The sequence below is a fragment of the Myotis davidii genome, unplaced genomic scaffold (assembly GCF_000327345.1).
Source record: "Myotis davidii unplaced genomic scaffold, ASM32734v1 scaffold555, whole genome shotgun sequence".
Classification (NCBI taxonomy): Eukaryota; Metazoa; Chordata; class Mammalia; order Chiroptera; family Vespertilionidae; genus Myotis; species Myotis davidii.
The window spans coordinates 1,333,529-1,361,192 of record NW_006286315.1 but is presented as its reverse complement, the minus strand read 5'-3'; the positions used below and the strand labels follow the sequence as shown (position 1 = coordinate 1,361,192).

The window sequence follows — 27,664 nt, the reverse complement described above, 5'->3', positions numbered from 1 at the left end:
TAGCTCCCTGGGGCAGAGGTCCAAGCATGCCACAGCCATGGACGCAGGAAGATACGGCAATGCCGGAGATGGACGGGGACAAGGACCTTGTCCTTAAACACAGCCTTTCCTGCCTTCCTGAAGCTGAGCTGGATCTGGGCTGCAAAGAGGCCTTGGCACAGGCTCTGCCCCAAAGAGTCAGGGGCTGCAGGAGGGGCGACTATGGAAACTGAGCCTGGCCGTGCTATGGGGACTGATGGAAGGAGCATGAACTCAGAGCCAGAGAGAGGGGGGCAGGCTCACCAGTCAGCCCCTCCCTGAGTAGTCAGAGCACCAGTAGGCCCCCAACTTCATGAGGATGGTCACAGCACCACCCCAGGCTGGGCAGGTCCCAGCCCAAACGCTGATGCTATTACCTGGAAGGTAGGTGTCGGTAGGTGGGCCAGGCTGGCAGCAGCCACAGGGCTCAGGGCTGCCATCCTGGAGGACGTTTTCAATGGAAGGTGCACGGCTCCCTGCAGAGGAGAGCGGGTCAGGCACCCGCCAGCAGGGGGGCCCCTCCTCTGGCTGAGATCCCCAGGAGCCCGCCTTTCATTCCTGAGGGCACTGCAGCTGCTGGGGCCCTTGGTCTCCTGACCCCCCCTCTGCCCTCCCTGGACCCTATCCTCCCTCTCTTTTCCTCTCTCACACCCCCAGTCTGGGGCTTCTGTCTTATTTTTATCATTAAAAAACATGCCCAAGTTTAAAAAACAAGATAAAATGGTAACAGATCTAACTCTCTGTTGATCTTCCTGGGTGAGCAGGCTGACAGCCCCTGGTCCACACACACCACAGCAGGTCCTGCATGGACACGCCCATGGGGGCCTCCAGTGTGGCTGTTCCTCTCACACATCAGCTCTCAGCCTCAGGCCTGCACGGTTCTCTCTCCTACAGAAAAGGGTCTGGCCCCTGCGACAGGGCACAGCAGAGGCTGCCCAGTCCCAGCACATGCTTGGCACCAGCAGGAAAAGCCAACCCTGAGGGAGGTGGGGAGCCAAGGCCTGAGAGGCAGAAGGGCTTGCCCTGCACCAAGCCAGGCAGGCAGGGATGGCACGGTGCTTCCAGGAACAGACACCCCTAAACCTGGGCACCACCCATGGGGTGGGGGCTGCTTCTGGAAGGGATGTGGGCCCCCACAGTGCAATGCTGGCCAGGGGACCCCCGGCAAGAAGGGGTTACAGCAATGGAGCGTCTGTGGGTTATTTTGGGGTCCTTTACCAGATTGCAGGCTTGGGGGGCAGCCAGCAAGGGCCACTCCTGGCTCTATTACCTCTAAATTAAGTGGCCTTGGCCTCCCCAAAACCAGCCCTGAGCCTTTTTCCTCACCTGCCCACACTGGGGAGAAATGATCAGGACAGCAGAGAGATGGCATCTCCCCAGCCAGCAGAGGGAAGCACCTCATTATGTCCCACAACCACTGTGAGGTCAGGCAAGATCATCCCCTGACTCAGCCAGCACATGTGATGTGCAGCTGGGTCCTGACCCTGTAGGCTGCTACCTACTAAAACTTCCATCGAGAGAGGAGCCAGCCCCCCATTCCCACATGGGAGACCTGGACCTAGCTGAGCCCTCTGCCCACACAAAGGCCCTGGATCTGTCCAGGTGCTGGCAGGACTACCAAGGGATGGGAACAGCCCAAAGCCAGGCCGGGAGAGCTGACCACGTGCAGAACGATCCAGGTGGGATATAAAATGGCCACACTACCCGATGCTGATGGTGGGAGGGAAAACCAGGAGTGGCTGCGGGCTGTCCTGAGACACTGTGCAGTGGTTCCCAGGAGAAACCCTAGGGGATCTGAGCTGGAGACCTCTGCCCTCCCGACAGGCAGCACTGGAACCCTGCCCTTCAGCAAAGAGGGCTCACCTTGCTTTAGCGATGACCTCTCGTCAACCTCCTCCGTGAGGAAACTCTAGGAAACAAGGGAAAATGAGCCTGGAGCTATGGTGCTGACCCAGGACTGGTGCCAACCTCCACTGAGTGATGGCAGGGCAGGGCAGGCCCGGGCACACCATGAAACAGGTCTCAGAGGCAAAAAGCAAGCAGTGGGGACTCAGATCTCAGGTGGGCAGGACCAAGGAGGGGCCAGGACGGGAACTCACCTCTGGGGAGCTGCTCAGCACCAGCCCAGCCCCACTCGGCAGGGGAGGGGCGTCCGAGTCCTGGGAGAGCTTCTCCTCATCCTCTTCGTGGATGGGGGATGATGGGGACCGCAGGGTGCTGGGCAGAGAGGAGGGTAGAAGACAAGTGGGTAGAAAAGTGACCTTACCAACGCCAGCTCCACGTGGGGGTGAGCCTGCATATGTTGCCTGGAGCTGCGGGCAGATGCGCCCGGGGAGTTGTGGGCATCAGCAGAATGCCGGCAGGGTGCTAGCTAGCAGCATGGAGGCTGTCCACCTGGGCACTTGCAGAGGCCTAAACACGGCTTTTTATTTTTATTTTATTTTTTAATATATTTTTATTGACTTCAGAGAGGAAGGGAGAGGGAGAGAGATAGAAACATCAATGATGAGAGAGAATCATCGATTGGTTGCCTCCTGCATGCTCCCCACTGGGGATTGAGCCCGCAACCCAGGCATGTACCCTTGATCAGAATTGAACCTGGGACCCTTCAGTTTGCAGGCCGACACTCTAGCCACTGAGCCAATCTGGCTAGGACCTAAACACGGCTTTTTATTTCCAGGAGAGGACAACCGCGATGGCGTACTTCTGGGCTGGAGGGCTGGGCAAGGGAGGCAGCAGGAGATTCCCAGGGTTCTGCATCTTTGAAGTGAGCCTGCCATGTGTATTAGTCATGGGGCCAGTTGGCTTTATGGAACCTGTGCCTTCCTTATACTTCCCTAGTAAAAAGCCAGCATGTGTGTGAGGAAAGGCTCACCAGTCAAGGCTGGCTGCAGGGCCTAACAGGTGTCCAAGGAGCCATGATGGGCCCTGGGATGACAATCCTGGTTCACCAGTCACACAGCAGGATGTGCCCATGTGACCAACCCCCAGAAAGTCCCAGGACCCTGAAACTCAAACAGCTCTCCTGGTGCGACAGCGCTCACGCCCCTGCGGTGAGGCCTGGGACAGGGAGGGCACCGGCGCCTCTGGCCTCCACTGATGCATTTCATTCCCGCTGCCTTTGCTGAGATCAACCTTACCCGGGAGCCTAACCCGCTACCGGTCTTGTTAGTCTTTCTGGTGATCACCAAACAAAACACGTTATAAAATTATTTAAAACTACAAATCACCCTGCTTTGCACTTCTTTTCTACTAGCATACGCCTCCTGTGCCCTGGCCCACAAGCAGGCGGGTGGGTTCCCAGATACCCTTCCCAGAGGGAATCCCGGCCTCGGCCCTGGCCTCACCTGTCGGGGGATTTGCTCCGCGACTTGCCCTTCTGGTGGCTGCTTTCCATGATGCGATCAAGCCCAGCAAGTGGGCAGCTGGCCTGGGACAGACCATCCGAGATGCCCGAGTAGGTGATCTCTTCATACAGGGGAGCCGAGGGGAGGGCCGGGGAGATGGCCCGGAGGCCGTTGAGCGCCTCAAGCAGAGAGATGGGCTCATAGCCCGGCGGGATGCTGTCCGAGCTCTGAGGGGACAAGAGCGGGTGAGGGAGGTGTTGGCTAGGCTCCCTGCCCACTGCCCGGGCTTATGCCCGAGATGGTCTACTCCCCAGCACCTGCTTTCTGACCATCTCCTGTGGTCTCCACCTTCCAGGGGTTTAAGTCCTCCCTCTGCAGAGGGCGCCAGGAGCTCTAGAGCAGCACCAGACGCCTGCCCAGGGATCCCTCGCCATCGGTGCAGCACAGCCTTGAACACCAAATGCCCATTTGACAGGAAGGGAGAGGGCATCTGGAAGAGCCACCCCCTTTCGAGCCTCAGACAGCCCCGACCTGGCTTTGTGTTCCTGCTGGGCAGGGGGCAGAGAGTGAGGGGGTTAGTGAGAGGGGCAGGTGGAGAGCAAAGCCATGCCAGAGTTGAGAGAAACCAGGGAACCACGTGTTCTAGACCAGGGAGGGCCTGGTCCCCGGGGAGCTCTGCCCGACAACACAGACATGTGGCCCAACTCTAGATCCTCGGTGGGCCTGGGCAGGCATCCAAGGGATGACGTGTGATTCTGATGGGCCCCCTGGTTCAGAACCTCGGTTTCCCCCTTGCTGGGAATAAGTCACATCAACAGGCTGTGTCTGGCTTTAGGGTTAAAGGTGAAGGGAGAAGGGAAATGCTCGGGTGCTGGGCATGTCAGTGCTGGGCCCCTGTAGAGTGGGGCAGCCACCTGTCCTCACTCACATTAAATAAGGTGACAGGCAAATGTCCACAGTGCTCCCTACGTGAAACCCTCACCTGCCCATCTGTTTCTTTAATGTTTTTATTGATGTTTTAGAAAGAGAGAAACAATCAGTTGCCTCCTGCAGGTCCCCTACTGGGGATCGAGCCAGCAACCTGGGCATGTGCCCTACCAGGAATCAAATTAATTATTTCTTGGTACACGGGACGATGCTCAACCAACTGAGCCACACCAGCCAGGGCCACCTACCCATCTGACTGGCAGGAAGGAAGGTGGTAAAGCAATCCTGGGACCATAGAGGAGGCAGGGGGGTCAGGATGGAGCCTCTTGCCCTCAGCAAGCACCTCCCGGTCCCCAGGTCACCTGAGCCAGTGGTGCTCTGCATTTGTTCCCAACCCATCCTCAATTTAAAGGTAAATAATTACTCTGAACACCTTCAGCCCCCATTAAAAGAAAACACCTATCTGTAGGTTGACTCCCCAGTGACTCCCACCTCTATGCTTTATCAGAGGCCCAGCCTGGCTGCCACACACTCTCCGGCCCCCAGCCTGCTCCTTGAAATGCAGGGAAAATGCAAGAAAACCAAATCTTTGGCCCAAAGAGCTAAAACCCAAGGGGCAGAGAGCAGGGGGTGTAGAATGACAAGCAAGCGCTAGGAGTGCTATTTGCAAAATCTAGCAGCCACATTAGTTCCACCTCCATCATTCCACTGCCAGCAAGAAACAAAAGGGGAACGAGGGCACTGGGACCACGGACAGAGCAGAGCTGGCGGGAAGGGGCGGTCTGAGGCCGGTGTGCCTGGCAGGGGGGATCCAAGAGACTGGCTTTTTGCCGACAGACCTTGAGCTCTGCTTGTTCCACAAAACTCCTTTTCTGAGCAGGGAAGCCGGGGACTGGGGAGAGTGGATTTGACAGATTAAATCAACCAAACACGTCAACCTGGGGTGAAAATGACTTCCCGTACTTGTCATTGGCTTAATAATCAGGGTGAGGGGCAGAGACACGGCCACAGGGCCAAACACACTTACAGTTTCCCTTTTAGGTTTCTTGCTGGCCAGTGAGGCAGGGTGCGACTTTGATTTTTTAAAGGGACACTGTCAAAATAAAAATCATACATTTTACAACTACTACCCTCCGTACGGCCCTGGAGCTGGATGGCTGGGGTCGGTCTGGTCTGCTGGCTTGTGGGAGTGCCGCCAGCCTGCGCTTCACAACTTCACATGCACATGAATTTGGGGACCTTGCCAAAATGCAGGTTTGGCCTCAAGGGCCTGGCTGGGAGCTGTGCTGCTGGGGGAGTCCACCCTCACCCAATGCCCTCCCGCAGTCTGGGTCACCTCGAGTAGCAGGTCCTGGGCAGGGGGGTGTGAGAGTGGTTGGGTGCTCCACACAAGTGGGCTTGGCTGGGCAAGGGGAAGGGACATGCGGGCCTCTTAAACTTATCACCAACTTCAAGTCCTAATGGTGGGTGGGTAAAAAATCAGCCCCAAATCACCCCAACTCATTGGAGAAAATGCCTAGTTTGGGCTCTCTCTGGTACTACGTGGAAATGGTTCCGACAGGTAACAGGGCGGGCAATAACCACCCTCGGGAGATGAAGGCACTGGCGGTCACCATCCAAGCCCCAGCCCGCCCTGCACTGTGGGCAACATCACAGCTCCCAGGCCAAGAGGGGCAAACAGAACCTGGGAGAGTAACACGCAAGCGGCAATAAAACCCATCACCTGAGCAGCCACCCCTCTGTGAAATAGTCCTCCCTTCCCGGAGCGAATCACACCCAAGTGCTATTCCCTCTCCTAAAACTCATTGTTGGAGGAAATGTGTAGTGTCTGTAACCAAGTCCAATGTCAAACAAGTGGGGGGCCTACTCTGAGTCATAAACCCTGATGTCCACAGGGCCCAGCAGGCAAAACAGACAGTGTGGTTGCCCCAGGAGAAGGGGAGGTGATGGGGTTCACCCCGGGGGCAGCCTTGCCTTTGCTCCGGCTTCAAGACGACACCGTCAGATTTTGAAAGGTAAGTCTTTAAGTCTGAGTTTTAAGGGAAATTTCCAGATTTTTAAACATTAGCCCAATTTTCAGAAACAGTATATGGGCCAAATACATAACACCCGCTGCCCAGGGCAGGAGCCCATCTTCTAGGTGCGCCAATCCAGAGGGCGTGAGTCCTCTTTTCTTTTTAGGGAGTTGGCAGGACCTCTAGGAATCACTAGGTCCAAACACCCTCAGTTGAGAACCAAGAAAACAGACTCACAATTGACAACACTCGTGGACAGCAGGGACCTGGGAGCTTGAGACCCGGACCTGCCTGGTACCTGCTCCCTGGTCCTTCCTCCCCATCTGTCCACCTCGGCCTCTCCTCTCCACCCCCATCCCCACCTTTGTCTGTGCCTCTCTCTCCATGTCTCTTTCCACCTCTTTCTCCCTGTCTGACCATCTCCTAAGTATCTCCCTTTCACTCTTATCCCTACTGTGTCTCTCTGCCTCCGTATCTATCTCCTGCCCTATCTGTGTCTGTCCACATCTCTGCATTGTGTCTCTACTTCTCTGTCTCTCGCCTGTTTCTGCCCGTACATCTGTCTCGCTGTCTGAGTCTCTGCCCACCTCTCTCCAAAGCCAGAGCTCAACACCCCTCGCCTGCCTGCAGTAGGTCCACCTCACCGTTTCTCAGGAGCCAGGGCAGGGGCAGCTGCTGAGGGGCCCTGTGTATCCAGGCTGGAGAGGTAGGGAGAGAAGGCACAAAGGGCATGTTACAGCCACAAGGAGTGCCCCTGTCTGACTTGGTGGAGTGATGGTGACAAGCACAGTAGCTCCAGCTCCTGTGGGGCCACGCTGGGCAGATGAGGACAGTGGCCCAGAGAGCCAGAGGTGGAGGTGCTGGCCAGACAGCCTTGGTCCTGGCCAGGTATTGCTCCAAGGGCTGGGCCCAGGTGGCCTCCTTTCAGCCACCTGACCAAGTCAGCCCCGCTGGGAGCCAGACACTGTCCTAACAGGAAGGCAGGCCCTGCAAGTGTCTGGATGCCTAACAAGAAGGCAGAGCTTCCTCCAAACCCCTCTCCCTCCAGCCCTACGCCCCCCAATGCAGGACGGAAGAGGCACTTACAGAATGCTCATCGTGGTCCACGCTCTGGGCCAGAACGGGGCTGAAGGAGACGGGGGACAGGGCTCCTGGCTTCTTCCTCACCGCGCGGATCTGCAGAAGGGCCCGGAAAGCTGTGCAGAAGGGAAGGGCTGATGTCAGGCAAAGAACAGCCAGTTCCAGCACCACTGAGACCTGCCCAGCTGCAGAGACACTGACCACCACCCACACCACAGCGATCCCAGGACAGGCTACGTTTCCAATTTAGGCAGATCAGTCACACGAGGAAGACAGAGGCCAGGACAACACTACCCCAGCTCAGTGGAGCTTTAGAGGCGGCAGGCAGGACACAGCCAGTCTCTGACCTGCCACACCTGACTGTACCCTAGACAGTGAACATGGCTTCAAGTTGCACCTGCCAACCAGCGAAAAGCACACTGCGAGCCTCTTCCTGGAAGTTACAGTGACCACAGGCAGGCAGACATGTGTATGTGGACATTTGTGATGGCGCAATGTCTACACAGGTGATGGAAGGAGAGGTGACTTGGGTGATGAACACACGCTATAATGCACAGATGATGTGTTGTGGAATTGTGCCTGAAAAGCGTATAATTCTGTTAACTAGCGACACCCCAATAAATACAATAAAAAGGAGGATTTAATGGGGGGGAGGGGATGAGGACACATTTGTAATACCTTAACTAATAAAGAATTTAAAAAAAAAATACAATAAAAAGGAAAAAAATGCTGTCCAGTTCTAATCTCACTGCCAGCACCTGCCTGGAGCACCCTTCCCGGCCGTCCTGAACGTCCCGTTTTTCTGGACGCAGACTTTTGAGATCTGAACCTTTCACATGCCCGCAGCATCGCCGCGGGTGTGAACTACCTGCATTAACCACCAGACTCCCATTCGCTGCGAACCAGGTGGGAGGCTGATGCCTGTCAGTCTCAGTGCCCGGCTGCCCTGGTGCGGGGTCCCCACTCACGCAGCCGGCAGATGGGGCAGTTGCTGGCCTGGTAGCGCAGCGTGTCGGCACAGGAGTTGCACAGGCACAGGTGGCGGCAGGGCAGGATCAGCGTGTCCCGCAGGTCTGACAGGCACACCACGCACTCATTGCTGTTGTCACTGTTCTCCTCGTCTGAAGGCTGCAGGGACAACGAAGGCTGAGAGTCAGTGGCTTTCCGAGAACCAAGAGCCGGAGGCTGGGGGCCAGCTAAGGGGCCGGGCAGGGGCCCTCCTGCTCCTGGCTGTCCCACCAGCCAGCCCCCACGGCCCCTGGGGGCAAAGGGAAGCCCATGAGGGTGGAGGAAGGTCGCTGCAGAGCAGGACGCCTCAGGAGTTGGCCCAGAGTCACCTCCCTGGGCAGCAGGCGCAGATCCAGCCCAAGCCCACCCCACAGCACGGAGGAGAATATGTAGCCCCACCTAACACACTCCCCAAATCAAGAAACTCAGGTCTATTTCTATTCCCAAAACCAAAGAAAAAATGTGGAAGGGACACAACACTAGGAACACATCTTCCAGAAGGAACCCACTTATTTGGCTAAGACAAACAAACAAACAAATCAGACAAGTCTAACTTGTTTGACATATTTTCATCCAGTAATGGCAGCTTCTGGAAAACAAAATCTGGATCAAGAGGCAGCAACATTCTAAAACAGGGATCGGCAAGCTACGGCCTGCTCTGTTTCTGTAAATAAAGTTTTATTGAAATACGGCCTCGCCCAGCTGTTTCCATCGTGCCTGGCTGCTTCAGTGCTCTAACGGCTATGTGAACACCCAATGGACACATGCAGGCCAGTCACACTGGAAGTATTTACTATCTGGCCCTTCACTGAAAGTCAGTGACCTCTGGTGTAAAACATGGGAATCAAGCAGAGAGCGCTCATCTGAGGCCCGGGCCTGGCCAAGCTGCCCTGTCCTGCTTCTGGCCAGTTCCTGCTGCTGTGTGAGATGTCTGGAGATTTTTAAAAGGCGGCAGTTCCATTCGTGCCTTTAAAAAAGGTGACAAAGGCACTGGCTGAGCCTCTGCTAACTTCCTGGCTGTGCCAGACGCGCTCTGCCAGCCACCAGGCCTGTCCCAGCTGTCCAATGGGGCACCCTCCCCCCACATGCCACAGGGCTCCCATCGGGGTAGGAGCCAGCGGCAGGGCAGCAAGGCTCACCCAATGGTTCTGAGAACAGAAAGGCCAAGGCGGCACTAGCTAAGCCCAATCGGGCAAGAGGGGGCCCCACAGCCAGCAGCCCAACGATGGTAACAAGCCGCTGAATTTGCTGGAAAAAGGACAATGTAACTGAACTGTTAACTCCTTTTAAAAAGTTAAGAAAAAATGATGGAACCTGGGGTCCCAGGGCCTCCAGGGGAAGGAGTGGAAGGGAACTGGCTCATCTACATCGACCTGCGGGGTCCTTCCTGGCCGGGGCTGGGGGCCCCAGGCAAGCCATTCTCATGAGCCTGCTTCCCTGCAGAGGAAGGGGAGGGGGAGTGAGGCCTGCTGGAGTAGCGGTGCGTGCTCCACGGCACCTACCTTCGTCTCCTGGTTGTTCTTGTTCTCAATTCCATAGATCTCCTGCAGCAGGTAGCTGACCCGGTCTACCTGGAGAGCAAAGAGGCATCTGGGCACTTGCCAGCCCCCACCTCCCAGACACCAGGTTTGGGTCCTGGAAGCAGGCACAGTTGGGAATTCTTGTCCAGTCCCAACCCCAGAGAGTGGGTCCAATGCCAGGAGAGGGGCAGGGAGAAACTGCTACCTGCCCAGCCCAACTAGTAGCATGGGAGTAGAGCTGGGGCCCAGGTGGTCCTGTCGGCCAGAGAGGGCTTGGAGCCAAGCTTCACACAGGCCCAGCAACCATACCCTCTGCACACTTACTGTCCTCAACCTGGAGAGAAAGCACTATGGACTCACCCATCACCAGCCCCACAAGCATGACCAGGTTCAGGCCTCACCCTGGCCACGTTTAAAAGTGGTCTGAGCTTCTGCGTTTCCCATAGTTCCATGGACACAAACATGCCTCCTGAGAGCCACAGTCCTCTCCCAAGACAAGTGCCCTGACCATCCCTAGGATCTCCAGCCCTCCTGCAACCGTCAAGTCTGGATCTGCCAGAGTTCCCCTTACCCTCTTTTAAAAAATGAACCAACACCATTCCTGGGTGGCTTATATACCTGAGCAGCTACCTACAAGGATAACCTAACCATGGACTGGAAACAGGCCCCACCATGGCCATTGTTAAAATCAGTCTCAACATTAAGAGGCACAGTTTAGGGGACCCCATTCTCTCAATGTTCACCGTGTGGAGGACACCAGAATATTTCATCCTGGTTTAGGACCATGGATTACTGACTGAAAAGCTGTACTTCTCTACAGCTCCCACTTGTTCCAAAATATTCCATCTTTCCTCTCAAATATTAAGTAAATCCATTTTTGCCCGATACTGAGGTATTTTCCATAATTTGTGAGGAGGAGGAAGAGGGGAGGCTTCGGTCTGAGTTTCCGGTTTCCTTCCTCTGTCCGTTCCTTCATTCAGCAGTTACTGAAAGCTTATGATGTTCATGCTGGACAAGACTCAGGCTACCCCAGTCAGTGCTGCTGTGCGTGGTAGGTATGCAGTACACACGCACCCAATGACCCAGAGCCCACAGCGATGACAGACCAGTCAACAGGCCTGTCACCAGCTACCTACAGCCACCTTGGTGGGCAGGGAGATAATCCACAGAGGGTAAACATGTCTTTTGAATCAAAAGGGCTCATGACATTTCCTCTGACAGACTTACAATTTGCTTCTGCTTCAACGGCTTCACGGAGAAACTGCCATCCACATGCTGCAGGGAGGAAAACACAGGTTAACTCGGCACTGCTCAGCCAGCTGAAGACCCTTCCTTGGTCAGTCCACATCCATGGCTGGAGAGAGGAGGGGCCGCGTGAGGCCTAAAGACTCAAATGCGGCCTCTGACCTGGCCTCGACACTACCCGAGAACCTTCTAAAGATACCACCTCCTGGGTCCCACCCTGACCTGTAAAGCCAAACCCTCCTTGCGCAGCTCTCAAGCACACTCAAGGTTACAACCACCAGCCAAGTTCTGATGACGGACGAGAAGCAGCACCTAGACAGCAAGAACTAGGCCCCAGTCCTGGCCCTCAAAGGGCTTGACCTAGTCAGAGACACAGCCCAGAACATGCACTTCTGGGGCAAGTGGTCCTGCCCACCGCGCAAGGCCTGAAGCCAAGCATCATGCGGGAAAACCCAAAGGTCTAACCCAGGGGTCCTCAAACTACGGCCCACGGGCCACATGCAAATACAAATATTGTATTTGTTCCCGTTTTGTTTTTTTACTTCAAAATAAGATATGTGCAGTGTGCATAGGAATTTGTTCATAGTGGTTTTTTTAAAACTATAGTCCGGCTCTCCAACGGTCTGAGGGACAGTGAACTGGCCCCCTGTTTAAAAAGTCTGAGGATCCCTGGTCTAAACACTGTGAGAACAAACTAGAGCAAACGTGTTCAGTGTTAACTGGGAGACATACTAGACATACTCAGAGTCAACAAGATTAATTAAGGTACGAGATCAGATCTTACAACACCACCAATTATCCTTCTGAGTCAACTGAGACTAGCACGTGCATTTTCTGGGAAAGCTGATGGGTTCCTACAGAAGTTTCTAGTATGTTGGACTCCAAAAATAATGCAGTTTCTCACTGAGCTCTAAACTGGAAGCACAGAATGAAATGTTTGCCAGAGATGGCCCATCGGCCTCAACCAGAGAAGCAGATGGGTAAATAGTTCCTGTCGCTTCCAGCCAGGCTTAGGGAGCACAGCTGGCGCCCAGAACTGGAGAGGCAGAGGGCCAATCTCTGCTTGGGCACTTGGCATCGCCACCGCCTCAGACGGCCAGCGAGAGCACTGGGCAAAGGGGCCAGAAAGGTCTCAGGCCTGGCTATATTGACCTCTGGGCATCTGGAATGACCCGGATCACAGGAATGGGCCAGGCTCTGCATGTAGGATCTCAGGGCTGCAGACACACAACCGGCTGAAGAAGCTGGGGGTCAGCAGGATGCCCAGGAGTGGTGGGAATTCCAGAACAAGTAGACTGAGCCTGGTTTCCTCGTGGCGTCCTTAGTGCTCATCCCCATAGGCCACAGGCTGGTGCCAAAAACACTACACAGAGCGCCAACCAATGTCAGAGAGCACTGGGGGTAGGGTGTCAGGCGCGGCATTTTCAAACATAAGACATACCCCACTACCTCTGTTAAAGGTCTCAGTGAACAGGGACCCTGTCCCAACACAGCGGGGGACTCACTGCGTGGATGACACGGAACTGCCTAGCCCCAGGACCAGTAGCGACAGGCCAGTGGGACTATTTCTGGACCCAGCAATGTCCTAATGTGGAGACAGTGGTGAGGTAGACCATCCTTGCCACCAACTGCGCCCACAAACAGCCATAACACATGAACACCGGGGCAGCCTGGGGACTCGGGTCTTTGTGGAAAGAAGGGGCAAACACCAGGGTTCAAAAATATCTAATGCAGACTAAAGGCACCACTAAGTGAATCCTCTCACAAAAATGGCCCCTTTACATGTGGGGTATCCCTAGCTGGGACCCTCTTTTCCCTCCACCACCCACAGAGGTCTAGGACCATACTATGCAGGTGGCACCCTCACCCACCCCACCAGCATTCACTGAGCACCTACTGCATACCGAGGGCAACAAACTAGGGGCCATTCTACCCTCCTGGACATCAGATGAGCGAGTATAATGAACAACTGCCCAAAGTTAAGCAGGCCCCAGTGGGGAGGGAGGCCTGCCCAGCCCCGAGGGACCAGGGGATGCAGCCTTCTGGAGGCGAGGCAGGACCACTTGTGAATGTTCAGGGTCCATGTTGAGAGGTTCCGATGACACTCAGGATCCTGGGTCTGGTGGGAAAGGTCTCGGCCTTAGGAGCTGGTGGCTTGGACAATACCCTCAAATCCCACAGGGAAACTGGTCTGACCAGAGCCCTCCAAGTAGGCATCTTGTTCCGGGTACTGGCAAGTTACAGGGACTTGTAGCAGACTGGCTTCCTAGAACATGCCTCACCACACAGCACAGGCCTGATGGTGACGCTCGACTTCAAGGCCCAGCCTCCTGAGATGCATCATCTCCCTGGGAGCCTGGACCGACTAGGGAACCTTCCATCTGCCCTGGGCCTCAGGCACTCAGTCCACATGGCCTGGCATAACCCCCAAGTTCAGACTTCTGGTCTCAAAACACCACCTCTTTGCCCACAGCTCCCAGGTCAAGGGGCAGGATGGCACTTACCTTTTCAAAGGCAGCCAACAGCACGTGGGCGTGGCCAGTCACCTCCACAACTGCCCAGGAGAGAAGAGAGAGAAGAAAGCACTCAGAGAGCTGACATGCCCCACCCCATCTTCCTTCTCCTTCCTCGCAGCAGTGCTTTCCTGCTCTCAGCCTAGAACCTTCCTCTGCCTGGGGGTCCCGACCTCCCCCTGGCTCACATCTCTCCCCTCCTCCAAAGTGACCACTCTTAACACCTGTTGTCTCACTCTGAACAAAAGGGACATTTCAGGCAGGGCTGAGGAGCCCTGGCAGAGCTCCGGCATTCACACCCCAGGCTGGGGGCCTGAAGCCCACAGCAGTGGGAGGGAGACTGGGCAGGACTGGCTGGGTCAGTTAGGAACCCAGCATGGCCTGAGGAGGGCCTGTCTAGATCTCTGCTGCTCTCTGCTAACGGTCTCAATCATTCCACTGCAGGGCGGACACCAGAATCAGAGGCTGTCTAGCTGATGTTACTGCCATGAGAGCGAGGCGTTGGCATAGGGCCTTGCCACTGCGGGTGGGGACCGGCTGGCCAGGAACTCCTGAGCTGGAGTGAGGCCCCACAGCCCCAGGTCGGAGAAGTACCAAGGGGGCCCCGGAGCGGAGATGGAAAGCTGGTTCTAAATCTGCTAAGAAGGCTTCCCCATCCTTCATCACTTCTGGATACATTCCTCCCTGCCGACAGCGGGGAGGGCCTGAGGAAATGGTTCTTCTCACAAGGTCCAGTCGCTGGAAGGGAGTAGGAAAGGAAAAAGGCTTCTCACCGTCTCCTTCGTCCACCACGGCCTGGATGACCACTGGAAACACTCCCCGGTCCAGGTCGAAGTTCAGCTGAGGAGAAAAGGCGGCGAGATGGGTCAGACTGCACTGGAGAAGGTGCAGGGAGAGTGGCATCACAGCAGACCTTGTGAGGACAGAGTCCTGGCTGTGCGCGCGTGCACTTGCGTGTGTGTTAAAACAGATAAAAATGTTTAAAATGGCAAGTTTGTATTCAATTCTATGGCATTAAGTACATTCATAAGGTCTTGCAACCATCACCACCATCCATTTCCAGAACGTTTTATCATCCCAAACAGGAACTCTTATCCCCATTAAGCTACTACTCCCATCGCCCCCGCCACACACACACACACACACACTCTCTCTCTACTCCAGGGGTCCTCAAACTACGGCCCGTGGGCCACATGCAAATACAAATACTGTATCTGTTCCCGTTTTGTTTTTTTACTTCAAAGTAAGATACGTGCAGTGTGCATAGGAATTTGTTCATAGTTTTTTTTTTAAACTATAGTCCGGCCCTCCAATGGCCTGAGGGACAGTGAACTGGCCCCGTTTAAAAAGTTTGAGGACCCCCGATTTACTCTCTAAGAACTTGCCTGTTCTGGACATTTCATAGAAACGGAATCTGTCTGTCTTTTGTTCTGGCTTCTTTCACTCAGCACGCTTTCTAGGGTCACCCCTGCGGCGGCACATCAGCTCTTCCTTCCTTCTCAAGGCTGAGTAACACTCTGCTGCGTGGCCAGGCTGGTCACCTCTAACGGACATCTGGCTGTTCCCCCTCTGGCTGCCACGGCCAGTGCTGAGATGAACGATGCTGGGTGAGCAGCTGTTTGAGCCATTCTCAGTTCACCTGGCACACCAGGCGTGGAAGGGCTGGGTTACATGGGACTGTGTTCAACCTTAGGAAAGGTGCCTGGTGAGGCCCCAGCCCAAGAAGGAAGGAAAGCAAAGGGACCACGTGGCTGGTCTGAACTCGAGGAGAACCCTCCCATCACTTCTCCGTCTCCAGCTTCACTCCCTGCGGTCCCAGCTGCTCTCAGGCTGACGGCCACGCTCCTCCAGACACGTCCACGTGGGTGTGGCCTCCAGATCCGCTGGCCCGTGGGGGCTGTGGGGCAGGTCACACCGAGCCCACAGGAGAGAGACGGCTACTGAGGGCATCCATCGCAGGGGCTGCACAGGAGGCCTGGACGGTGCCTGTGGGTCCCTGGCCGTCAGTGGGAGGCAGGACTGGGAAAGGAGCCAGGTGCTGGGACAAGGTCAGACCCAGAACTGCCAGGCTGGAGCACAGCTCCCTAACCCAGCCTGTTTCCCCATCTAAAGGAGGGATAAAAGCTATGTCTAATGCAGTGGTTCTCAACCTGTGGGTAGCGACATATATATATATTGTTTTTGTGATTAATCACTATGCTTTAATTATGTTCAATTTGTAACAATGAAAATACATCCTGCATATCAGATATTTACATTACAATTCATAACAGTAGCAAAATTAGAGTTATGAAGTAACTTTATGGTTGGCGGTCACCACATGATGAACTGTATTAAAGGGTCACGGCATTAGGAAGGTTGAGAACCACTGGTCTAATGCAAAGGCTCTGAGCATGGTGCCTGGGAGAGCACAGAGTGAGCACCAGCCATTCGAAGCTGCATGTGTTCAGCAGCAGCAGCCAAGGCAGGCAGGCGAAAAGACACAGGGCTTGGACCCTAGGAATAAAGGACTTCGTGGGGACGTGTGCAGGGCAGCTACATGTGGGGAGGTGTCCGGGCCCACCCAGGCCTCATGCTCCCACGGCTGCACCAAGGAAACTGGGACTTATGGGAGGAGGGACCACCTGTCTGCCCTGCTCTCTTGCTCTGAGATGATTCTTGGGAGAGGGGATCACCCAAGACAGGAGTCACATGTCTGAGGGACAGGGTCCCTCTGCAAGCTTGTTCCTGCCCCCATCCTGAGTCAGGACACAGGAGCAATCTTGCCAACGACCATCCCAGTTACTCTGGTGACGATGACACTGAGCGTGATACACAGGTGCTGCCCTCTCAAAGGCTGTAATTAAGCCCAGAAAGAGGTTGTTCAGGTGACAGAACCAGATCAGGAGCAAAGCTTTGTGCAATTCATCCCATGTACTTCCGGCCAGCTTTGGGAATATAATCCTTGGCGCTGATGTCGGCACCTTAGAGCAGCCACCAAGTGATTTGCATTCTCTTTCTCCCCTGCACAATAAGCCAAGTGCTGCCTCAGTATGGCAGAGTCTTGTTTTGCTGTTGAACTAACAGCGGTGGTCTGGAGAGGTGTGTGCGGTGGCTACACCACCAGCAGACAGGGACCCTGGACCCTCTCTTCTCCTGTCTCTGGGGCAGATGGGGGCTCACAATGGACAGTCCAAGCCAAGTGAGCGCTGTGTACGAACCCCTGAGGGAGTCTGAGCTACGTGAGCACTGTGTACAAACCCCGGATGGACACCCTACAGACAGGATGTTCCTACATCCAGGTGCCGGACGGGAAACCCACACTTGCAGAGGTCGCACCATCTTGCCCGGTGCTTCATGAGAGCCAGGGTCACCTCCAGGCCTGCCCACCTGTGTCCTCAGTTCCAGAGAGAGGCCCCAGGACACCCTTGGTATTTTCATCCTTGAGACCCTGCTCTTATCCAGCCTGCCCAGATCTGTCTAAATCCCACAACAAAGGTGCAGGCAGCTTCTATTGACCTGTCTAGCTTTTCAGATGGCAGCACCATTTTCCTTGGGGAATTTTGGAAACGACCTTGCTCCCACCCTCGGTTTGTGCTTGGCCAGAGGATGGCACAAGCCTGCCTCAAGTGGGGTCCATCTAAGCATTCTGGGGCCCAAGCTGCTCATCTAGAGCAGAGCCTGAGATAAAGGCCAGCTCAGGCAGGGCAAACCCCACCCTGATGACATGGGCCCTAGAGCAAACCACAAACCATCCAGCTTTTCAGAATCTAAGCCAGTAATTCCTGATTTTCTTTTCTTAAGCTAGACTTAGGTGTGTTTCTGTCTGTTGCAACCAACAAAGTTCTGACATAGACAGATGTCTGTTGCAGCAGCCCTCCCAGTGCCTGTGCTAACATTCAGCTTGGCGATCACATGCTGTTAACAGAGCCTACAGCAGCACCCTACATGCAGCCTTTGGTCAACTAATTCAGGAAACTCCAGCAGAAACCTACACTGGTCAGCCCAGTGCTGGGCCAGGGGAAGAGATGGAGACAAGGGGGATACTGTGACCCCAGATCTCCCTGGGTACCTGGAGTGCCTTGACAGAATAAGCCTCCACACACACAGGGAGGGGCCCAAGAAGTGTGGGGACCCGGGGAGCAAGAACCATCTCCCCCCCAAATTCCTGCTCCACACAGTCACACACCAGAGCTAAGCATGCTGAAAAGGACAGAGGCTTCCACCCACCACAGAGGAGCTGAGGGAGATGTTTATTTTTACTGCCAGGAGAGCAGCTTTCTTAGGGAAAAGCAACCCCCTAAATCAGGAGGAAGAAGCAGGCAGCTGATGCCAGCATGAGTCACTGACAAGCTTCCTGGCTCACTCTTTGTTCTTTCCCTATATGGCCCTGGTGGGGGCCTGGCACTCTGACACCCTTGGGCTCTTCAGGTACAGAGATCCTCCCCACCAGACAGGGTCTTTGCAAACCCCAGGTCAGATGGACCCAGGAAATAGGAAAAAGGCAAAGAGCAGAAGAAGAAAGGGACGTGGCTTTGACTAAAATAAATGGAACCCCCCAAGGGGGATAGTAGGAAAAGCAGCAGAGAAGCCACTCCAGCTCTGAGGTGGTCTGTGAGTTCTGACCTGGAAACATGTCACAATATCTTATATAATAAAAGGCTAATATGCAAATTGTCCCCTCGACCGGGAGTTCAACCAGGGGGTGGGGCTGGCCCACCAGTCACCCACGGCCCCTCTCCTCGGCTGGCCCAGCCCCCGATTGGCCCACATCGGGGTGGGCCAGCTGGACCCCACCCATGCACAAATTCATGCACCAAGCCTCTAGTGATTTAATAAAAAAATAAAAAGTATACATGTGTGGAGGCAGGTAGGGGAATCTCCATAACTTCTCTCTTACTTTTGCTGTGAACCTAAACCCACTCTTTAAAAAAAGTCTGAAAAAGATTTTTTAATTAAAAAGCAGCATGGCCAGCATGGCTCCGCAGTTGAGCATTGACCTATGAACCAGGAAGTCATGGTTCAATTCCTGGTTAGGGCACATGTCCAGGTTGTAGGCTTGATCCCCAGTGTGGGGTTTGCAGGAAGCAGTCAACCAATGATTCTCTCTCATCATTGATGTTTCTATCTCTCCCTCCCTGTCCTTTCCTCTCTGAAATCAATAAAATATATTTTAAAATAATTAAACAGTAAATTATAGCCAAGACAAATGAAAACATGCATGCAAAACAAAACTTGTATACAAAATAGTACCATTATTCAAAATAGCCAACAGCCAAAACACATGATGCTAAGTGAAAGATACAAAAGGTCAAATAGTATATGGCTCTATTTATATGAAATCTCCAGAACAGGCAAATCCAAAGAGACAGAAAGTAGATGAGTGTTTGCCAGGGTCTGGCGGCAGGAACAGAGGTTAACTGTAAATGGGCATGAGGGATCCTATAAGGAGGATGGAAACTGGATTCTAAAACAGGACTGGTAATAGCTGTGATCATAAATTTACTAAAATCTCTAAATTAAACCATGGGTGAATTTTTTAGTATGTAAATTATACCTTAATTGGTAAAAACAATGAAACAAAAATAGGTCAGAAGTGTATACAGTGTCAGCACTCACACTATACAGTCTGTTTGTTCTCAGTATATGAGAGGGCTGGGGTCCAGGACCCACCTTGGCTACCAAAATTTTCGGGCACTCAAGTCCTTTCAATAAAATAGAGTAGTATTTGCATATAAACTACATTCATCCTTCCCTGTACTTTTAATCATCTCTAGATTACTTACAGGACCTAGTATAATGTAAATGCTATATAAATAGTTGTTATACTGTACTGTTTAGGGAATAATGACAAGAAAAAAAAGTCTGTACATGTTCACTACAGACATAACCATTCCATCGTAGGCCTAACTACATAGCACACATTACCAACAACATAACATTTAAAAAATTTATTTTCCATCTGTGTTGAATCCATGAATGCAGACCCCATAGACACAGGCCCGGGTATAAATGTCTATGTATGTATTCCTTACACCACAACCCTCTGCAGAAATAACTGTCTTTAGCTTGATGAGCATCTTTTCTGGTTTTTCCTCAAGAATTATATACACATACATTATACCTGCAGAAATGGTTTTGAGCATTTGTGTGGATGCCACATACAAGAGATTATACTGCATTTGTTTGCAACTTGGTCTTCTCCAAGCCCAGAACGGGCTTTCCACATCAGTATGTACAGAATACACAGATCTCTCCTGTGCTTTACGATTGCATGGCATCCCATAATAGACATGAGCCAGGGTGCCCACATTAAATACACGGGTGGCTCCCATAACATCAATAAACAAACAACTCCCTTTGTGATGGATGTGTACAGTGTTTCCAATTTTTACTATTATAGACAGAGCTGCAATGAACACCCTTCACATCCTGTAAATTACTGTCCCTAGCTGTGGAACCACTAGGTGGAAGGGATCCTGCCACGCTGCAGTCTTGTGGGCCCGACAACCACACCAAAGCTGGGTCCTGGAGCCTCTGCTGTGGCCGGGTGTCTTGCTTCGATCATTCCTTCCAGCCAACACTTGGACTGAACTGTACTCCACATGCCCAAATGAGCACACACCTTGGTCCACAGCTACTCCTGATGCCTATCAATGTTAGGAATCAGCAAACAGGCCCCACGGTGCTTGCCCCAAGGGGGAGGGAATTCCGGCAAGGGGCCAGGAGGTTACCTCATCGTCCTTCCACTCTGAGAAGTCGATCTTGAAGGAGGGCAGAGAGAACTGCTGGCTCACACCCCTCTTATAGTGGACAGTCTCAGATTGCAGGGCAGGGCTTTTGGGGCTGTACCTGAAGGAGAGAAAGGAAGGTGAGACTGCCAGGACCTGAGGCAGGCGCTCGCAGGCACTGGTCTTTTGGGGACCTGGTAGAAACCTGCCTTGGAGGTCCCACCCTGTAAGTCCCAGCCCTTCTCTGTGGAGCAGAAAGCCAGTCTATGTGGCCACGTGGCCCTCACACCCCGAGGGCCTCCAAGGTCTCATTCTGCTCACCACAGCTCTGCCTGGTCCAGCCTGGTTACTAGTCTTCCAGAGCCCACACCTGCCAGATAACATGGCTACCTTTCCAGATATGGCTAAGCCTTTCCATTTGCTTTTGACGGTTTGTTGACTTCTTTAAACAAACACGGCACAAAAATGTACACTGCCTCACCCACCACCTTGGCAGTGCCAAGTGCCCTCCCATTCCCCACACCCTTGTGTTTGCTCCCAGCCACCTGCTTCCCTGCCCATCCACAACCCAGGCATCACTTCTGGAAGAGTTGAGGCTTAGTCGCGCATGGGTGTCTCTTCTTTAATATTCCACTAGCAGCCCACCTACACTCTGCTCCTTCAATACTCATGCACCCGAGCTGTCCTATGGCCACCCTATATGGAGGTGCTGTGTTCTCTGAACACTGCATCTGCTCCACTGCATTTACTCTAACTGACGCAATCAGGCCCTTACTGTTGAGCACCAGGTGGTCTCCAATATCTTGCTTTTACAACCAAGGCTTCCAGGACCCTCTTCTGCATACACCTTAGCCACACATGTAAGCATATCCCCAACATAAATTCCCAGGAAAGGATGGCTGGGTTAAAGAGTACACGTTTTCAATTCTGATAAACTCAGGCATCTCCCCATTCAAGAATCCAACACACAACCTTTGCTGCCTCCCTGTGCCCCACCCCTCACCTGCTGTCCCTTGGGCTTCTCTCTGTCTCTAGGACAAAGGATACTCTCAAGGACCTTGGCACGTCCGGCCTGAGAAACTGGCACTGCGGGCTGCTTGTGTGCAAAAAGACGTAAAGCCAGAACTCTCAGCTACCACTCCATCCCCAGATCAAGTCTGGCCACCACATGGTTTTCTCCCACAGGAGGAGACGGGTGCATTCTGCCCGGCCCATCTGGGTCTGGCCCACAGACTGGTGGCAGGCCAGCTGTGGTCGTGCTGAAGTTGCAGATTTCAAACTTTTGGGGTTCAAAGGACCCTATTTCTAATAGAACCTCTAAAAGTTCAAATATATTAATTCAGACAGACGCAGAGCTGCTGGGGCCCACCATGCACCACAGGGACTCACACAGCCATCCCGTTGAGAAACTCCTCCACCGCCTGGCAGTAGATGGTGATGGCCACCCGGGCATCGGCATCGAAAGTGAACTCCAGGCTGTAGAGGACATGGGGCTTCTCGCTGTCCTCGGTGGGGCTGTTGGCACCATCTTTATACCTTCCAGGCAGGCAGAGGGACAGGCAGTAGGTCAGGGGCATGCCTGCAGGAACATGGCCAGCCTGCACAGAGCACGCTATGGCATACCCCAGGGGGCCCTGCACTGGCTGCCTGGCTGCATCCCACCTTTCTGAAAATGTGGATGCCCACTCCCTGCTTGGACAATAAGGCCCAATAACGCAAGGTTCTCCTTCCCTTGTCACAGAAAGGGAGGCAAGTTCTCTTGGGTTGGAGATGGCCCCAGAAGCCTCAGGTCTTCCAGGTTTAAAGCAGTTTATCAACCCTGACAGTCAGAATTGCGCCATTCTTGGCTATGGGGGCATCCTGTGCACTGTGGGGTATTCACAGCCTCCCTGGTCTCTGCCCACCAGATACCAGGAACATCACCCTCTCTAGCTTTGACAACCGAAAATGTCTCCAGACAGTCCAACGTCATGGGGTGGGCACTTGGTTGTGAACCCCTAGTTTAAAGAATGTGGCAAGGTCAAGGGTTACCTTACGAGCCGGAGCGAGTCTTTTCGGATGTTCACTAGGCTCCTCAGCGTCTTCACTGGCTCATGGGGAGCGGGGGTGACATAAGGAAACTAGGAGGGAAAAACCAAAAGCAATCCCAATGACCCCCCAATATGGCAGAGGACAGAAAACAGGGATAATGCAAGTACACACCCGGCGCTCTGGGGCTCTCATGCCAACCACTAGATGACCTTATTCTCATTCACATCAACGTAAACTGCAGGCAACATGGCTGGCAAAGGAGAATCAGGACCAGAACACCCTGAAGGATTCTGGCCATGTGGCCATGGTGCCCTATTCCAAGGACTCTCGATGAAAGAGACCTGGCCTGAGGGATCCCGGGGGAGCGATTGAGGTTGGGGCTCTCAGACCTCATTCCAGGCTTTCTGTTCAAGGTCAATGGTCAATAAAGATTCCAGTAGAAACGCGCGCGCGCACACACACACACACACACACACACACACACTGCTGTAAAACTGGTGGAAAATGGGGATGCATCAATATCGGTTTCCTGCTTATGAGAGCGCATTGGGGTTTTATACGACGACAGAGCTTGCTGGTCTTAGCTCAAATAAGTTTTTTATGACCTTCTCTCTGACCTTCCAACATTCACAGATTCTGTCCCCTGTGCTCCCATACTGTGTTAAAAATATTTTTCCATTTTTTGCCGTGGCCAGTTTGGCTCAGTGGATAGAGCGTCGGCCTGCAGACTGAAGGGTCCTGGGTTCGATTCCGGAAAAGGGCATGTACCTTGGTTTCTAGCACATCCCCAGTGGGAAGTGTGTAGGAGGCGGCTGGTCGATGTTTCTCTCCCATCGATGTTTCTAGCTCTCTATCTCTCTCCCTTCCTCTCTATAAAAAAATCAATAAAATATATTTTTTTTAAAAAGTTAAAACAGCACACAAATTTACAGAAGGCCTGTTGAGTCAGACCTTGGGTCAAAGCTGAGGCTTCACAGATGTGGAAGCCTCATTCTCATGGGCTTGGGAGGGTGGCAGAGGCCAGCATTCCTAGCCCTTAGCCTCCCATCCATCAAAGGATCCATTCAAGATTTCAGGTCAAGCAGCTGCTCCGAGGTCAAAGCAGCCTGGAGAACCTTGGTCCGGAGGAACTATGTCTCCTCCAGGGCAGGGAGGCCCAGAACGCAACCACCTCAGGGGATGGAGCCCAGTGTCTCCTGAGAGAGAGGGCCTCTGCCTGGCCCCTTATACTGGGACTGAATCCCAGTCAGTGGCCCCCCTCAAGAGCCCTCTCCTGTCCCCCTCTCTCATTTGTCAACTGTTCTCTTTTTTTGTTGGTTGTTGTTGTTAATCCTCACCCGAGGATATTTTTCCATTGATTTTTAGAGAGAGTGGAAGGGAAGGGAAGAGACACACAGAGAAAAACATCAATGTGAGAGAGACACATTGATTGGTTGCCTCCTGCACGCCCCCAACCAGGGCCAGGGATTGAGCCTGCAACCAAGGTAGGTGCCCTTGATCGGAATTGAACCTGGGACCCTTCAGTCCACAGGCCAACACTCTATCTACTGACCCAAATCGGGCAGGGCAACTGCTCTCTTCTTTATTGCCTGCATTCTCCCCCGCCCCCAGGGAATGGGGCAAGATCTGTCCTCTGTCCCCAGCCCCTGGCAGGATCCCAGGGACACACTGGACGAATGGAACACAATGAGCAAACATGCGCTTCTCTTGTGACTGGTGAAGGAGAACTTGTAAAAATTACTCACCAGCCGTGTACATTTCTCCTTTGGACCATATCTTTTGCCCTCTGTTCCACTGTTCTTTTTTCTTTTCAAATAAAGTCATTCAAGGGATCAAAACCCTAACATTCATAACCTCATAGCATGGATGCACCAGACTCCACAGCAGCTGCTCTGTCCCTAGTGTCCCACCCTTGGTCTCCTGCCTCTAAGGGAATATCGCCAGGACACGCCCCCTGCACACGTCATGTGCACACAACCAGTTGGCAGCTCTGCCCAGTTGGAGATGACTTAGTACCCACTCATCCTTGCAGCTTGGACACAGATGGCTGAAGGCAGAGACCTCGCCCCCACCACCCACATGCCCAGCCCTGCCGAGACCCACCTGGACCGGGCGATTGCCCAGGAAGTTCAGATCCATGTTTTCTCCAAAGAGGTAACCTTCAGGGTGGGGGGTGTCAAACTTCTCACCTCCCATGAAAAAGTGTGTAGCAAAGTAGTTTCCTGGTTTAAAACAAAAACAAAAACAACTTTAGGTTAAGGCTCAACACAATCCAGTGAGAGCGTCTGACGGCTGAAGGGGCTCAGCCCTGAGAAAAGCTCCATTCGGAGAGAAGCCATCATGGGCTGTCCTTCCCACTCTGGCTCCAGACACAGGACTCAGGTCTCCCACCCAGCCTGCTCCACCTCTCCGTCTACCCAACACCCTTCCCCCTCCAGGAACTCTCCTCCCAGCTCAGGGACTCATCCAGTACCCAACACCAACATCGCTTCCTTCTCCAGCAGGTTGAGTTGTTTCTCACAGGAATAGGTTTCAGTCTGGACCCCTAGTGCCTGTGCATGTGACATTCAAAAACAGGGTCTTTGCAAATGTAAACCAGTTAAAAGAAGGTCAGACTAGATGGGGGCCGTAAATCCAGTGACAGTCTTCCTAAGAGAAAGAAGGAGACTTGGACACAGAGACACACACAGAGGGAAGGAGAAAGTAGGAAGACGGAGGCAGAGACTGGAGATTGGAGTGGCGTAGTCACAAGCCAAGGAATGCCCAGAACCACCAGAATCTGGAAGAAGAAAGATCCGCCCCGAGAGCCTTCAGAAGGAACCAGCCCTGTCGATGCCTTCATTTTGGACTTCTGGCCGCCATAACTGTAAGAATAAATTTGGCTTTTTTAAGCCACCCAGTTTGTGGTGCTTTGTTATGACAGCCCCAGCAGATTAATACATGTTCCCTGACCCCAGACTAAGTAGGCTCCTACAACCCCAAATCCAAGCTCTGAGTCTAAGTTATTTCATTCATATCTGACTCCCCCCATGAGTCCTGAGACTAGAGCTCATCTGGAGGGGAGTTTCAGGAAAAGGCAGAATCAAACACGGAGCCAGGTAGTCCCTACAAGGTCTTCCAGGTGGGAGACAGGTCCCTGGCCCTGAATTTCCTGCTCTAACCTCCTCCTGGGACCTTCAAGGTCCAACCAGGTATGTCCCACTAGTTCCCAGAGTTTCCTTTCAATCGGCAGAAAATGGGTGAAGTAGGCCTCCTCCAAGAAGGCCATGGCTCTTACCTCCTGGACAGACTCTTCCTACACTGAATAGGGCTGACCTGTGTAACAAGCAAGATAACGTGGGAAAGATGGAGGGGGACTTCCAAGGCTCTGGGGGAAGCCAGCTTCTCCTCCATATTGTAAGGACATTCAACCAGCCCTATGGACAGGTCCACTTGGTGAGGAGCCGGGACTGCTAGCCACCTGCTGGCAACTTGCCAGTTCTGCGTGACAGCCACCCAGGAAGCAGATCCTGTAGCCCACCAGTTTGACGGCAACCTCATGGAAGACCCCGAGTCCAAACCAGCTATGCCGCTCCAAATTCCAGACCCAGAGAAACTGAGATAATAAGCATTTATTGTTATAAACAGCTAAACTGTTCATTTGTTACTCGGTAAGACATAACTAACACAATGGGCTTCCCTCCTTTCTCCACTCTGGGCTCCCGATTCTAACATATTTCAATGGCCGCCACCCTAGTCAAAGCCACCAGCATTTCCTGTCTGGATTATTGTAATCCACTCCACCAGTCTCTCCACTCTCACTAGCCCCAAAATCTATTTCCCACATCCCACTGCTCAGAAACTTGACCTCCTAATCACATCAGAGTAAGTCCCAAACTCCTCTCCGTGGACTGCAAAGCCTTACATAATGCAGACCCTCCCAAGCCCATTTATACGCCAGGGCCCTCGCACTTGCTATTTCCTCTGCTTATGAAGTTCTTCTCCAAGAGCTCTGCCTGATCCTTTACCTCGTTTCCTTCTCAGCAGGGCCTTTTCTGATCATTCCTTTTAAAATGTACTATCTCCACCTCTTCTCCTTGCTTGTTGACCAACCTCTCCCATTCCCCTCCGCTTTATTCTTCTCCAGAGCACTTTTCACAACCTGATATACTGTACACAGGAGGCCTCCACATCTTAGTGCAGTTTTAAGTTTTAATAACTTCAGAAACATAAATGCTATAAAATGAAACCTCTGGATTAAGAGGCAATGGATAAGTTTTACTTTTTTTACTTTACCTGCATTTTATACATTTTCTATAATTAACCTTTAAAGCAGGAAAAATTATTTTTAAAAAGATTGAAGACATGGGACAAGGATATGTGTTACAACAGTGGTTGTAATATCACAAAACTGGAACCATGTTCTGGAAAAACCAATGAACTGTGAATCTTATCTCAATAAAGCTGTTATTAGGAACTGGAGAGAAGTTGATCAAGTCGGCACCTTATAAATCAGCCACAATTTTTTGGTATTAGATCTTTATGTGATCTTTGTATTTGTCAGCAAATAATGTGGAATTAGATGCTACTGTTCTATCAAACCCCTGTTGACTCCCATCTACTGATTTATATGAACACGGTTTCTCAACTTAAAATGAAAAACAGAACTAGAATTGACACTGACCTGTCTCATTCCAGCAGCAGGTTACGTATATTCAACTGTAACTACGAGTCAACTGGGGGAAAAGTAACCTATCCACTTAAGAGATACATGTCTAATACTTTTTAATATTTATCTTCCTTATTATAAAAACTGTCATATTTGTGTTGTTTTGATCAATTGGGTATTTATAATGCCCACTCAAACCAGAAGAAAAATTCTTTTAAAATTCTCATTTCAATTTATGTACATATTTTGGATGCAGAGACATACAATATGGTGACCAATAAAAGACTTTCAAGCATAAAAAGTTGCAACCACTCTACATGCTCCTCAACAGGGAAATGGACAAACACTGCGGCAGTAACAAGAGGGGAGTACTCTCTGCCTATCAGCACACAGCAGTCCAAAGCAAACACGACTCACAGAGAGGAGTTTGGAAACTTCATAGAGCAGTCCCAGAGCTCAGACCTGGAACACCGACACACAGAGAAGAATGAACCAAACATGGGAAGGAAGTGCCAGGTTCAAGATGGGGAAGAAGTATGAAAGAAAGAGACAACAACATGGAAAATGCTAACTGTGAATTCTAGATGAAGGACATTCTATAC

The 27,664-nt window shown here is 52.6% G+C and overlaps 1 protein-coding gene across 1 annotated transcript in view; it reads right to left on the bottom strand.

Moving 5' to 3' along the window:
* The window catches only part of MGRN1 (mahogunin ring finger 1, E3 ubiquitin protein ligase), a 31,060-nt gene extending 4,365 nt beyond the window's left edge, over nt 1–26,695 (bottom strand). The window contains exons 1-17 of the mRNA XM_015560105.1: nt 26,690–26,695; nt 25,692–25,830; nt 24,518–24,636; nt 22,415–22,503; nt 21,773–21,919; nt 20,387–20,504; nt 14,447–14,513; nt 13,665–13,714; nt 11,143–11,190; nt 9,898–9,966; nt 8,356–8,515; nt 7,394–7,503; nt 5,320–5,385; nt 3,366–3,592; nt 2,118–2,235; nt 1,882–1,927; nt 396–494 (exon numbers count right to left, since the gene is read on the bottom strand). Coding sequence (XP_015415591.1) covers nt 396–494; nt 1,882–1,927; nt 2,118–2,235; nt 3,366–3,592; nt 5,320–5,385; nt 7,394–7,503; nt 8,356–8,515; nt 9,898–9,966; nt 11,143–11,190; nt 13,665–13,714; nt 14,447–14,513; nt 20,387–20,504; nt 21,773–21,919; nt 22,415–22,503; nt 24,518–24,636; nt 25,692–25,830; nt 26,690–26,695 — 1,678 coding nt within the window. The remainder of the gene's footprint in view (nt 1–395; nt 495–1,881; nt 1,928–2,117; nt 2,236–3,365; nt 3,593–5,319; nt 5,386–7,393; nt 7,504–8,355; nt 8,516–9,897; nt 9,967–11,142; nt 11,191–13,664; nt 13,715–14,446; nt 14,514–20,386; nt 20,505–21,772; nt 21,920–22,414; nt 22,504–24,517; nt 24,637–25,691; nt 25,831–26,689) is intronic.
* Between the last annotated feature and the right edge of the window lie 969 nt (nt 26,696–27,664).